We start from the raw sequence: 14,428 nt of genomic DNA, 5'->3' as shown, positions 1-14,428 counted from the left end.
AAAAAGGAAAAAAACCATGACTATTAAAAAAGAGATACAAGGCAAATGCAATTAACTGCTACAAAAATACCTGGATTATGCTGTTCAACAACGAAGTGCAAGCAGTTCTTCTCAGTACAAATTCAAATGCTGGGGAAAAAGCAGATCAGCATCTTGAAGAGGCAATCCTGGGTAGCAGTGTTGCCCAGAAGTGTCAACTGTTGTTAAATCACTCATTAATTCAGGGTGGAAATGAGTCACTCTGTCAGCAACATGGAAGTACTAGTCATAATGAATCCAGTTAGAACTGAATACACAAGCACCTGCTTATAGTAACTTTGGATGCAGAGAAACTTCTGTGAGTGGGCCAAGTCATGAGGTCCTTTTGTCCATTAGTACTAAGGCAAACCTCCTGCTGAAGTCAATGACCCAAGTAAAGCTTAAGGGCCAGATGTTTGGGTGCCTGGAGATGATGGTAGGCACCTAGTAAGATTTTTCAAAAGTGCCTAAGCAGATTCAGCACCTACCTCCCATTTCAATGGAGTTAAGCACCTAACCTGCTTGGGTGCCTGTCTGGATCTTAAATATCTAAATACCTTTGAAATCTGGCCCTAAACACCTCTGTAAAATGGAAGGTAAAATCCCAGATTATTTTAGTGCATTGCAGTGTTCAAATCAGAAGTCCAGTTATCATGATGCTGCAGTGACTGGCCCAAATTATTTTTCCCCTGGCCAAATCCTGAGTCAAGGGAGCTTAGCAGCAAAGAAGTTGGCAGTGATGGGAGGCAGGAATTCTTCTCTCAGGCAGTGGAATGCAGCAAAGCTGCTCTGAGGTTGCTACTGCATGTCCACCATGGCTTTTTCGGTTGGTGGATCTAATAGTGCCATCTAATAGTGCTTGCTACCTAACCACCTTGTGCTGGAGTGCTGGGAGAGACCGAAAGCATGGTTCCACAGCAAGCTAGAGCGGTGCAGGCCCCTGCATGGGCTTCCCACATCTTGCTTGCCCCTCTGTTCTGTGGCCATTTGGTTCAGATGCATGTAGGACCTTTTATGGGCCTCTTTTGGTTCTCAGGATTCTTCAGCCCGTAGTGGACTTACTCTCAGGGAAATGATTCCCTCCGTAGAAGAGGACACAAACATGCCTCAGCACCAGCATTGCCCTGCATGCAGAAGTTGTCGTGATAATTATTCACTTGAGTTACAGCATTTTCATCCATGCGTATTGTGTTTTGGTGACATGGGACCTGGGGAGCTGGGGTTTGTGCATTGTCTAGCTGCGTCTCATAGGTGGCGCGTGAACCTTCCATTTGGGGAGGCTAACACGTGTGCGCCAGAAGCTCCCTAGAAGTAGGAAGGGCCACCAGCACCTAGACCGTGGCCCCGCATGTGAGGCCTTTTCCCTCCCAAGGCCCTGCCCTTCCCCCGCCTCTTCCCACCCCTTCCCCTGAGGCCCTGCCTGCCCACCTTTGCGCCTTTCCATCCCCTCCCCCAAGCCTCCCCCCCACCTGCCACTCACTCCTCTCCATCTCTTCCTCCGAGGCCCTCCACCCCACTGCCTGCCAGGGTGTGTGTGTGAGGGGCAGGGAAGAGGAGTGAGTAGCAGGCGGGGGGGAAGAGGCAGACCATGGGCAGGAGGAGGCGGAGCGAGGGCAGGGCCTCAAGGGAAGAGGTGGAGCAGGGCGGGGCCATGGTCCGGGCACCAGTACGCTTCTTCTCCCTCCCCTCCCCCAACGTCTATGGAGCATCTCTTCCGGTGCCCCGGCGGCAAGCCGGCATGTCTCTGGAGGCGTGACATGCGCCACATTTGCAGCATTTCCCCCCTGCATGGCCAGCTTATTTGGAGGCGGCTTAGCCTCCCCTAGCTTCTTATACACGTCGCCCATGCTGCATCTCCAGAAATCATCAACAGCTGGACCGTCTAAATTATTTCCATATGTAATGGGCTTCCAACGCTTGGGGGACTTAGCTGTCTGTGTACCTGACTGAACTGACAAATCCGGGGTTTAGATTATTTAATGGCCTAATTTATTTTTATTAATGCCTTAATGATAGGCACAAAGCGATGTCCACCGTTATTTGCACAAGCAAAGCTGGAGGCCCGTGTGAGAACATGTCTCATAAACAGACATACAGCTATACTGAGTGGAGTTTCATCTAGCTGCCCAATTAGTGGCTAGTGTAAACTGCGGTTATGTGGTATCTTGCACGTCTCCCTGCCCACAGACATTGAATGCATTTTAGTCACATTTTGAAAATTGGTAAAGTTATATTTAAAAGTTTAACTGGGACAGGATGGGTTTTTTCTGCAGGCAGCTAAGATTTTCCTTTTTCTCTCTAGTGCTAGTGGGGCTTGAGCTGTCACACTAAAAACCGCTGTGTGGATGTTGTGGCACCGGCAGAGGCTTGAGTTAGTCTCCAGTGTTCAGTCCTAAGGGGCAGGATGGGTCAGAGCTCAAGCCTCCACTGGTGCCACAATTGCCACATGGCTATTTTTAGCACACTAGCAGGAGCCCTGCTGAAACAAGCCTGTTTGCCTGGGCTGGGAGACTCACTCCCACCTGCAGTGTAGACATACCATAAATTGCCTGATAAAATGAAAGGTCTCCTCTTTCCCAATCTCATAACTGCATTTGTAGGTCCCGTTCTTTGGGCCCTGATTATTTGCAGTCTATGCACATGCTTAATTTACATTCTGAGTGTAACCCTGTTTACTACAATGGGACTACTCAGAGCATGTGAAGTGAAGCACAGGTTTAAATCTTTTCCAGATTTTGGGCCTAACTAAAAATCCTTAAAATAGCAAGCAAATGCGTTTTAATATTTTAACATTTGGAAATAAAAATTAGATGAAGCCATATTTTGACCAGAGTTATTTAAAATAAACTTGCGTTTAAAATAGATGATCAATGGCGGACCTGCAAAGGGCTAAACTTCCTTTGAGCATTTGTATCAATTCACCCTTTAAACTTTTTTGCCAGGTTAAGATGTTAGGAGACCAAGGACTGGTTTACACTGCTGACGAAATTTGGCGGCAGTCGACGGGAGATACGCAAGCTACATAGAGAAGCTTGCTTATCTCCCGTCAATTTTCTAACTTCTACTTACCGCGGCGTCCCCACTGCACTATGCCGACAGGAAATGCCCTCCCATCGACGCAGCGTTAATCTTTTTGTGGGGGTTGGTTTCTTGAGTCGACTTCCAGATCGATTGAGCAGGTCTCCGCTGCCGCTTAATCGATCCCGCAAAATCGATCCTGCACTGCCAACCGGCGGCAGTATAGACATACCCCAAGTGCAGGGTTTCCATTTCCCTTCCCCTTCCCTACTCCTCAGCCATGTTATGAAACCCTTGAAAACAATGGAAGGATCTGAACAAGTCTGAAATAGTGAGTGTTCAAAGGTTCTCTAGCCCGTCACAGGCTGATTTAAATCTATATAGAGTGTAAGCTGTAGCACATGCCATTTGTCTGTTGACCATGTTACCTGAAAGCACTCTCCTTCCAGCTCCAGTTGTGGATTCTCTTACAGGCTGCAGGAGTGCACTTCAGTTCAGATAGGTGTCTGTAGCTAGGCAGAATATCTCATGATCTCTTGTTCTTTTCAGTCAAACACAGGTAGGAAATCTGGAGCATGGTGTTGGGGGGTTTATGCCCTTTGGATTCAGTGGAGTCCTCTCGGGGGCAGCCACATGCTTTTACGCCTTCGTAGGATTTGACTGTATTGCCACAACAGGTAAGCAGAAAGATCTCATTGTGAGTGAACAGTTGTTTCCCATTATGAGCTTGGCTACCCTCAGTAACTTCGCACGACACAATTTACAAATCACTCAAACCTCTTCAGCCGACTCAGGAAATCCTGCTGTGCACTAGCTGTCCTGTGGAATCATTCCTCTTTTCAGTTTTAGGGTCTTCCATCCATCCTTCTTCTCCCTGCTATTTCTAAATTTAAGACTTGCGTTGCACACTCTGAGAAAGGGAGCATCTTTTATTCTGGGGTTGTACAGTCGCTAGCACGTTGAGCCCCTATTCCTGACTGGGAGTCTCTAGGTGCTACTATAAAGCAAATAAATAATATTTCTAACTTTATTCATTGAACAGCACATCCAGATGGTGCACATCCATTCTTTATTCTTGGGATATTGCAGAACTTCCCATTTTCAGTTGGTTTGGAAAACTTCAAGAATAGGCTTCCCCTGCATTGAGTCCTAGCTGAAACCAGGACATGCAGAAATGCGCAATGCTGAAGTATGGGGCAGGGGGAGAAATGATCTTGTGGCTAAGTATAGGATTGAGAGTCAGGAGACAAGGCTCTGTCCCCAGCTCTGCCCCAGTCATCTTGTATGACCTTGAGATAGTGTCCTGGCCTCACGGATCCTGATCTACAAGAGAGCTGGCTAGTCACAGGTTTTATTTTATTTTGACTAGGAAAAATGGCCTTTTTTCAGAATTTGAAATTTTGGCAACAAATTTGTTTTCAAAGTTTTCAGTTTCATAAAATGGTTTTGGGGAGTTTCTGCCTCTTTTTTTCCCCTGAGTAAAATGAATAAAAGAAAGCGAAGGAGGAAAAAGAAGGATGTTGATAAATTGGAGAAGGTTCAGAGAGGAGCCACAAGAATGATTAAAGGATTAGAAAACATGCCTTATATTAGACTCCAGGAGCCCAGTTGATTTAGCTTAACAAAGGGAAGCGTAAGGTGTGACTTGATCACAATCTGTAAGTACCTGCATGAGAAACAAATGTTTAATAATGGTCTCTTCAATCTAGCAGAGAAACATGGGTGGCGGGCGAAGCTTCCCCTCAGGGAGGCTAGCTCCTTGTCCCACCTCTTCTGCCTGCAGCCCTGCCCACGCTCCACCCCAGGCCCAGCCCTCTTCCCCTGCTTGGTCCACTCTCCGTGTGCATCCCTCTTCTGCCACCACTCACCATGTCTCCCCCCCACCGCCCGCTCAGGCCCCCTCCTCTCCTCCATAGCCCCTTCCCCTGAGGTCCCCGCCACTCACGCTCTCCACCTCCCCTGATCTCCTGAGCCGAGCTAATTTATGAGTTATCTCCCTGGGGAGCCCAAGGGACCCGGGAAGCTGAGTAGCAGATATCACTTCCTCAGCCACCCAGGAAACCGCACGGCACATAATAAATAAGCAGAAACTTAAGTTCCTGCAAAAGCCAACTCCCAGCAGGGCGGGGAAGAAGTGAGGCCACCACAGCCTATTAAACCTGCCACTCATGAAGAGAAAGGTGTAACCCAATCCAATGGCTGGCAGTTGAAACTATACACATTCGGATTAGAAATAAGGCATACATTTTTAACAGTGAGGGTAATTTATCATGGAACAACTTGCCAAGGGTTGCTGTGGAGTCTCCATCACTGGAGGAAGAAGGAAAATGACCAACAGTTTCCACAGAGATTTTTTTTGTCCATTTTTCCAGCTAGCTCAAGTGCCTCCTAATAGGAGCAGAGCACTTTTCCTTCCTTTTGACCTGCTGGGGCACCTAGGGCTAAAGTCTTCTCTGACCTCACTGGACTTACACCAGAGATGAACCTGATTCAGAGTGAATTAAAGATGAGAGCAGCTATATGGGGGTGAAGCACCCAACGCTGTTTGATAATGATTCTTTTCAAACACTCAACTCTAAAACTTATCACAGAAAGTGGTGGCACTTCCCTTTAAAAATGTGACTATGAGGGAGGGACATAAATGGCAGGTAGACGCTTAACTCCTCCTGACTGTCATGGGGACCTTACTCTCTCTGGCTCCTTTGAAAGCCCCACCTCGCCTGGGAGTCTTGTTGAATTACTCTCTTTATTGCCTTTGGCTGTAACTTAACTTTCTTTGTTCTAGGTGAAGAAGTGAAGAACCCTCAGAAAGCGATTCCCGTTGGGATTGTTGCGTCGCTTCTGATCTGCTTTGTTGCTTACTTTGGCGTGTCGGCTGCCCTCACGCTCATGATGCCCTACTATTTGCTTGATACACAGAGTCCATTACCCAATGCGTTTACATACGTGGGCTGGGAGGGTGCCAACTATGCAGTGGCCGTTGGTTCACTTTGTGCCCTTTCTACTAGGTGAGATGCTATTCTCTATTTCGCTCTGTGTCAAAGGTTAAACCAAATTCTTAGAATTTGGTTTCAGAGCTGCCAGCTCCCATTTGTGACACAGGAAACCACCATCTTTAGGACAATCTGAAACTGTGCCTCTCTCAAATACATAGAAAAGAAGTGTTCCTTTACTGGTAGCCCTGGGGAAATGAGACATGACTGACTCAGACAGTCCAGATGTAAGTGGGAGCAATTCTATGGAACCCATGGGGTTTGTGGGTGTTCTGCACCTCTGAAAATCAGGCCATTTACATGCAGGAGCCTAAATCTGGATTTAGGGCACAGATCCTGCAAGGTACCCAGGAACCTAACTCCCATTGAAATCAACGAGAGTTAAGCGCTTAAGTACCTTTGAGGCTCTGGGCCTAAATGCCTAACTTTAAGTATCCAAGTTTTCAAATCTGAACCTTCATTCCCAGCAGTAAGAAGTATGACTGTGAAGTGGGGGCAGCACTTGGGGAAGACCATGGAATTGAAACTTTATTAATTAAGTCATTCCACTTTCAGTTGTCTGCCTTTGGCCAGTGCTTAGTATGAGAGATGAATGGTAGATCATGCCTTTTTCTCTCCTTAGCCTTCTCGGCTCCATGTTTCCGATGCCTCGAGTAATTTATGCTATGGCAGAAGATGGACTACTATTTAAATTTTTGGCTAAGATCAGCAAGAGGACCAAAACCCCAGCAATAGCTACAGTAACGTCCGGGGCTGTTGCAGGTAAGTTCCAAGAGATACACAAATGAACAGAAAGCAAACATATGCTCCTCTATGGGGAAAATACAGCAACCCAGCTCTAGTCCTCCATATCGTGTGTTGTATTTCCACGTAGCTTCCTGTGTTTAGTTTTGGGTTCCCAGAGTCTGAATAACACAGGGCTCGGTAAACACAAATAGCTTTGTGTTTGGATATATATCTTTCTCATGGGGTCTCTCTCAGTACCCACTGCTGCCACTCTTACTTATGCCAAGTAGTGCCTTACTCCACTCATAGTTCCTGTCCCAGAGCACTACTTTGATTTTAACTCCGTGCAGAAGGTGGGCAACCCAAACTCAGGGTCCCTGTGGCTACAGGCTTGCCTCTGTCTAGCTACCATGGTGATAGACACTGTATAAAGCGTTTACATAGCAGTCAGAGCTGGATAGATACCAGTAAGTAACTGTGTCGGGTATCTGCCTTAACAAGTTACTTGCAGCTGATAAGATTGCCCTCCAAGGCCCGCAAATTCTGGAAGTTTAGCCTCCCCAGCTATCAGAAAAAAGCCCAAATTCCCCAAATAATTAACAGCTCACTCCATGCATGTGTCTCCTCTTTACCCCCAGATCTGGGCCAGGCAATCAATGCTGAATGTGCCATGTGTGGATGCTTCAGCTCTTGTGAAACACTGGCCTTAGTTGGGGGTGCTGAGCATATGTCACAGTTTTAAAGTTATTTGAACCTATTCGTATTTAGTGTCTTTCATTTGTTTATCTGGTCTCCTTTCTAAAGCTCTTTCATGGAAGCTGGTATGCTAGACATCATTTGCCTCAGGAGGGCATTGCCTTCTATTTGGAGAGCAAATATGTATGGCTCTTTTTAAAGCTCCCTATATGAGGGCATTAGTTTATCTTTCTGATCAAAATTCATGACCCATGGAAATGGCCTTCCTCCATGGATGGGTGACATGAGGCTTTGCTCTAACATGAGCACATGACCCTAGCAGTTTGGGCCGTAGGCACAGGTCTATAGTGGCTGTATCTTAATCCAGCCCTGGTGCAGGGTTTAACAGTCCTTTACCCCCCTGCCATCCCAGGACCAGAGCATCTCCCCTCAATGCAGGGTCTCCACCAATCAGCCTTTCCCCTCATCACACGAACTCAGTAATCCTTCCCCAGCTCACTCACTCTCCAACCAAAAAAGGAGCCTTATATTGTTCTGTCATCTTCCCCATCAGGCCTTGCTGTAGCCCGCAGTCACCTGATCTGAAAGGAAAAGCAGCACAAGCAGGAGCTGGGGCCTGAGCTCTTCTTTAAGGCCCAACTTAGCCTGTGACAGCTCCCAAAAATGTGTTTGCTACACAAGGTCGAGAACTGCTCACCTTCCTGATGTGATTAGTCCCAGTGACTCCAGTCATGTCCTTGCTACGTGTTTTAACCACATTACTACATTTAAAACCACATTGTGGTTCGTAAACTTGAACAAGTATCACAGGCAGGAAAGGGTCACAGACAGAAATAGACTGGAGTGCTCCTTTTCTGTGTTATGCACCCCACCTCCTCTTGAGCTGTGAGCCTTGGCCAACACACCAGGAGGAGAGTGTGTGTTTCTTTTACTGAACTTTGACTAATTTGTCCTGGAACACTTTTTGGCTCTATTCTGTCCCCTGCCTGATTAGAAAAGGGCTGGTCTGCCATGCTCTGGTTCTTGTTGCCAGGGTATAGGGTGGGAAGGAAGTGCTATAGAGACAAACCAAAGCTCTTAGAGTCATTCTAGGCTGTGTTAGTGTGGGCACCAGAGAGGCGTATAGAGGCTATCTGTGTGCAGCAGCATCAATAAAGACTCTGGTATGTATGTATTCATTATACCTCAGTCACATCTCTCCTCTATCAGAAGAGACACTGCAAAGCCCAGTGTGCCCTTGGAGTTTCTTTCAGTGCAGATTTGAAGACAGCGCAATGGTCTTGCTTCAGCTGTACTGAATTTGATATTCCCATAATGTGACTATTCTGCAAGATTATCATTTTCTGTTTTCCACATCCCCCAGCTGCCATGGCCTTTCTTTTTGACCTGAAAGATCTTGTGGATCTTATGTCCATCGGGACCCTGCTGGCGTATTCCTTAGTGGCAGCCTGCGTATTGGTACTGAGGTATGGATTAACATGACAGCCTGGAACTGTGCACAAAGAACTGACTCTTGGGAACACAAAATATCCTCCAATGTAGTACACACATACCAAAATGATACTTAGGGTGACCATATTTCCCAAAGGGAAAACAGGGTACTGCGTGGGGCTAGCCTGAGTATCCCCTCACCGCACAGCTGTCCCAGGCTGAGTGTCTGAGCCCTGCCCCACCCTCCCTGCATAGGCTTGGCGTCACAAGTGGTCCAAGCACTGCCTACCTCCTGCATGGGGCCGGCATCATGGCTCGCCCTCCCCCGCCCCCCGCACATTCCTCCGCACTCCACTTCTTTGATCAAGTTGGCAAGAGCAAACGAGACACATGCCCATTTTTGCCAAAAAAGTCAGGGCAGCTGGGACAGGGCTTAAAAAAGGGACTGTCCTGGCCAAAACAGGACATATGGTCACCCTAATGATACCCCAAAATAGTCTTTTGGCTTCCAAAGGCCCAGTGAAACAATAGCTATACCCAGCTAACACATTGTTGCAACCTTAAGAGTAGGGTTTGGCCTTTTTACCTGCATGGGAATCTGGCTATCTGTGTACAGAAGGGATCCTATGTACCTGGGTCTCCTCCTGCTCAGAGAGAATGGGGATGCTACTTCTGCATTACTGACACCCAGAACCTTCCCAGGGATCCATTGGGTGGGCTGAGGGCTGTAGGAACATGTGCACTACCTGCATCTTATCCGCCTCCTCACTCCCCCCACACGAACCACCAAGGGATCAAATCCAGTGGTAAAGCAGTCTCAAGCCGTATTGCCTTGTGCAAGGACCCACTCCATGCCCTGGAATCCTGCTGTTAGTTAGGTGGAGACCTGGGGGGAAGTCCACTGCAAGGTCACTTGTCCATGTAATCTTGCTAAGAAAGGAGAGGGGACAAGCTGCAGAGGACAGGGAGACAAATCCCCTGAGATGTGGGATCTGAATTCCTTGGTGCTTTCATGAGGAACAAACCCTGCCCCAGGGTCTGTTGGAAACAGTTGCTAGAGGAATGGTGTGGAGTTTTCCTCTCTCCTGTTTCTCACCTGTAGGAAAGCATGAGTAGGGGCCCTGTGGTCTAATAATTAGAGCAAGGACGGACCTCAGGACTCCTGGTTCTGTTCCTGACTCTGCCACAGACTGGCTCAGTGACCTTGGGTAAATCACTGAGGCCCTGATCCTGCAAGCACTTATGCATGTGCTGAATTTTACTACCGTAAGTAGTCCCAATAGTAAAGCAGTAGTAAAGTTAAGTAAAATAGTTGTATTAAATTTAAGTTTGTGCATAAGTGTTTGCGGGACTGGAGCCTTGGTGCCTTGTTGTTTGTTTATAAAAGTGCTGAACACCTACGGTGACCTAAGCTGATGGTCAGCATGTCTGAAAACTGAGTCTCTACCTGCTTTGTGCCGCAGTTTACTCAGCTTCTTCAGGGGGATTATAATATTTGCCTGCCCCACAGAGTGATTGTGAAGTTTCACATCCCTCATGTTTGTAAAAAGCTCTGAGTTGGAAGGTGCCATGTGCCTGCAAAGTATTTATCAGTTATTCAAAGCCAAGCTGAGGGCATTATGATGCTCCCATTACTCACAACAGTCTAAGGACGGACACTCCCTCAGAGTTGAGGCACAGTTACAAACCGGTAGTCCTGGCCTCTCTCTCTGTTCCCTTTGCCTGTGCCATCTCACTGCAGAGGCTGCAATGAGCTTGGGGATTTCCCCTGTCCAGATGCCCTTGTTGTGTTTTTATTTTATTTCCCAATCTCCCCTCCTGTGTAGCAACTGCAAAATAGCAACTCCCTTCCAGTCCATCGGATGGGCACATGGCTCCCTTGTCTGCTTCTACAAGCTGGTGTGTATTTCATCTGCACTCACAAAGCCTCAGCCTTATCCCTGTGAGCTAGCCTGGACCAGTTGTAATCCACAGCTGCTTACAGGCCTGAAGCATGGAAGCTTGAGTTAAGAGCTGAGGTTCAGTGTTGTAGCATTTGAGTTGCTGGAGAAGTTGTTCGATGTTCTTACTTACGTTGCAATGCTGCTGAGCTTGTACAACTGCAAAATTTCACGTGCACCTTCACTGAAAATCCATCTGCAAAAAGAGATTTAAAAGGGTCCCTTTGAAATGGCCTGTTTAATTGAAGCTTGTTGTATAAACCTACAGAGATGCGCCAGTAAGGATCTTTGTTTAAAAAAAACTTTTGACACTCTCTTTTTTCTGTTGTGGTTGCATCTAATCAGGCATCAAGGCTCCATTGTACTAGATAGTGGACACACATGTAATAAAAAAACAGTCCCTGCTTCAGAGAGCTTACAAACTTAGCACACATCATGAGACAATGGGCGGATATAGCAAATTGATGGGGTGTGGGAGAGAGACGGCCAAGGCAACAGTGAGATGATCATGTTTTGTATAATAAACAGCAGCTATAGCATGCCAGCTGCCTAGCTGTTAGTCCAGCTATCCCATCATCCCCCCCCGCCCCCCCACTCCAGACCTAAATATCTGTTCCTTCAAAAACAGCCCCCAAACATTAAAAAGTCTGGAAATGAATGATTAAGAGATGCAGCCAGTTCTCTACTGCCGTATAATCCTCCATTGCTCACTGTTACCACCCATTGCTTAGGTGCTGTGTTCTGGTGATACTCAACTGGGGTAATGGCCCTGTGGGGGTCTGTAACAAGCTGATGTGACAGAGCAGCTCTGAGGCTGTTCTAAATTGCTCAAGGGGGGTGAGCCAGTCTCTAGCTGCCCAAGGGATTGGGGGAGTTCAAAGCCATCTTTATCTCCCAGTCCTGGTTCCTCTGCTGGGCATGTCTCAGCCAAGCCCAAGAATCAGGGCCTGTATGACCCAACATGCAATCCTTTATTTAGTGCTGAGCAGCCCCTGCTCAACTCAAGGATGGAGCATTGCATTCTGGGACTATAACACAGGGCTGTGTGAAAGGACCTGTTAGGACATCTAGGCCATGCTTCTCCCAAATCCAGGGTGGTTGCCTACAGTATGCTTTCAGGGTGTGTGCCCCAGCCTCCATTTGCATCATCCCTGTGCAGTATCCTCCATCTGTGCTTACCAGATGGCAAACTTAGGCTCCAGACAAGTAGCCCAACATGGCTCTCATTTCAGTAAATTTTGGCCTTCCCTCCTGTCTTCTGACATCTCTCAGTTCTCCATAACCATTTGGAGAGCTTAAACTGAGCCTTCTAATTCTAGGTGACAGTTTACAGTACCCTTTACCAAGCCAGTGTGCTTTTTGTTTTCCTTCTCCAAGGTACCAGCCAGAGCAGCCTAACTTGGCATACCAGATGGCTAATACAACGGATGAGGTGGACACCAATGAGTCTGCGAGCACCAGTGAATCACAGGCTGGGATGTTGCCCGAAGAGGAGAAATGTTCTCTGAAAGCCATTGTGTTTCCCCAAAACTCAGATCCCTCCAAACTCTCTGGTTTGGTGGTTAATGTCTCATGTTGTATCATAGGTAAGTGTTGTGATCTGATATCTCTTACAATGAGCCAGCTGCCAGTCTGGGGAAGCTCAGCCGAAATCTTCCTGACATCTTATTGATAATTTATAAGTTTGATTAACTATTCTGAAGCCCAAGCACTTGCCTGAGGCAGCAAAACAGACCTAGAAAACCATAGATTAAATGGCTGGTTTAAAAATAAATCCCTCAAATAGTAAAGCTGAAAGTGCAGAGGCTGGCTCAGAAATTACAAATGTTTTTCTCAGTAACAATTCAATAAACATTGGCCTGTCTTGTTCTCAGCTTTTCTTATCGTCAGCTGCTGTAGCTTGACTGTCCTTGAGAAAGACGCACTGATAAAAAGGACTGGCTGGGCTGTCGTGATTGCTGTGCACGTTCTCCTTTGCCTCATTGTTGGTTTAATTATTTGGAGGCAACCTGAAAGCAAAACCAAGCTCTCGTTTAAGGTGAGTGGCCTGTGAGGAAGCAATGGCAAAGAGCTATGTGGGAGCTGGCTGCATGTGTGAAAGGAAAAAGAGAGCGAGAATTTTGGTGCATTTTAGAGTGAGGGGCTGATCTTATTGGCTAGAAATGGGTATGGTTCAGGCAGGGACAGTAGGCAAGCCTTCCCACGCAGCTTTGCCCATGCACTTCCAATCTGATTGTCAGGACTCCTGAGGTTCCAGCACTAGGCTTCTCTTGTGGTGTGTCGAATATGTAGAGATGTCCAGTGGAAGCGAGGCAGAGCATTCCAAATTCACTTTCCTCTTATGATCTAAACCAAAATTAAACCCAGATTTCCAAAAGGTTATTGTGTGAACAACTCACTGCATCTCTGCCAAACTCCTGGAGACAGACTTCATGCTGTCTTCGTACGATCTAGCAGGGTGCTGCACAGCAAGAGAAGCTGAGCCACACAAATCACAGATCAAAACCCCAAAGAGCTTATGTTCTGTGGGCACAAACTGATTCAGTACAGAACACGTAGTTTGTGCAAAGCAGCAGGTGGTCCCTGCCATGAAATAGGCAGGTTTTTGGTGCAGGTGAATGAAGGAGCTTTGCATGTCTGAATTGTGAGGTTGTCGTGTGGACAGGGAGGCACCAAGTCGGGGGAGAGTGAGAAGAGTGACACTTGGGGCAGAAGGAGGAAGTGGAAGAGAGGAGGGCTGAAATGTAAGTGGGAGCAAAGCCTAGGAGGTAACGAGGAGATGCTGGAACAGAGGAATCCTTTTGCAGAGTCAAGAAATAGGGAGATGTGGCCAGAGCATCAGTGAAGGGAGATGGTTTTGGCAGCAGCTTTTTGGATGGACTGGGATCAGGAGAGTGGGGAAAAAAGGGAGGCCACCAAGGAGAGGGGTGAATTGTAGGAGATGCAGGAGCAGGGTTAGGTAGCTTCCTGGAGGTGAGGTGAAAAAGAGAGCAAAGACCCAAAGCTGACTCCCAAGTGGGGGAGGAGGACGACAATGCTGTTAACAGTGTCAGAGAGGGGTTAGGGGAAAGGGCTTTTGAAAGGAAGATGATGAGTCTCTGGCAGCAACTTGAGGGAAAATCCAAGCCAAAGGGCTTTCTGCGCATCCTGGGTGGGTGTTCATGCTGGTCCTCGAATATTGCGTTTTGACAGACTCGTCACTTCTCCAGGAGTCCCTGGCAGATGAAGCTTGGATGTTAATACAGCCTCCTGCTTACAAGAGACATTCATTTCTGTCTATCATTGTGACCTGGAGACATAACTGGTTTCTCTTTCTTTTCAGGTACCTCTTTTGCCTTTTCTTCCTATTCTGAGTATTTTTGTGAATGTTTATCTCATGATGCAGCTGGATAAAGGGACTTGGATACGATTTGCTGTCTGGATGCTCTTGGGTGAGTTTAAAAATGTGTATTTTTAGCCATTTGAGGTTGAGAACCCAACTTAGTTTAAATATGTACGGCCATATTCTGCCCTTCTGTGCGTCCCCATTGATTTTAGTTGCATTGCTTGATATTGTTACAATAGCCAGCTTTAGCAAGATTAGTATTAGCTTCCAATAAGTTTTAC

At 47.0% G+C, this 14,428-nt stretch overlaps 1 protein-coding gene across 2 annotated transcripts in view; it reads left to right on the top strand.

Moving 5' to 3' along the window:
* Window positions 1-14,428, top strand: part of SLC7A1 (solute carrier family 7 member 1) — a 61,609-nt gene that overhangs the window by 42,044 nt on the left and 5,137 nt on the right. For both annotated transcript variants that reach the window (XM_067562930.1, XM_067562929.1), the window contains exons 5-11: window positions 3,586-3,713; window positions 5,822-6,044; window positions 6,652-6,791; window positions 8,815-8,917; window positions 12,200-12,408; window positions 12,697-12,860; window positions 14,145-14,253. In XM_067562930.1, coding sequence (XP_067419031.1) covers window positions 3,586-3,713; window positions 5,822-6,044; window positions 6,652-6,791; window positions 8,815-8,917; window positions 12,200-12,408; window positions 12,697-12,860; window positions 14,145-14,253 — 1,076 coding nt within the window. The remainder of the gene's footprint in view (window positions 1-3,585; window positions 3,714-5,821; window positions 6,045-6,651; window positions 6,792-8,814; window positions 8,918-12,199; window positions 12,409-12,696; window positions 12,861-14,144; window positions 14,254-14,428) is intronic.

The sequence above is a fragment of the Emydura macquarii genome, unplaced genomic scaffold (genome assembly GCF_026122565.2).
Source record: "Emydura macquarii macquarii isolate MOO-44397 ecotype Brisbane River unplaced genomic scaffold, CSIRO-AGI_Emac_v2 contig_2473, whole genome shotgun sequence".
NCBI lineage: Eukaryota > Metazoa > Chordata > Testudines > Chelidae > Emydura > Emydura macquarii.
The sequence above is the reverse complement of the archived record's forward strand: the minus strand, read 5'-3'. Positions and strand labels throughout refer to the sequence as shown.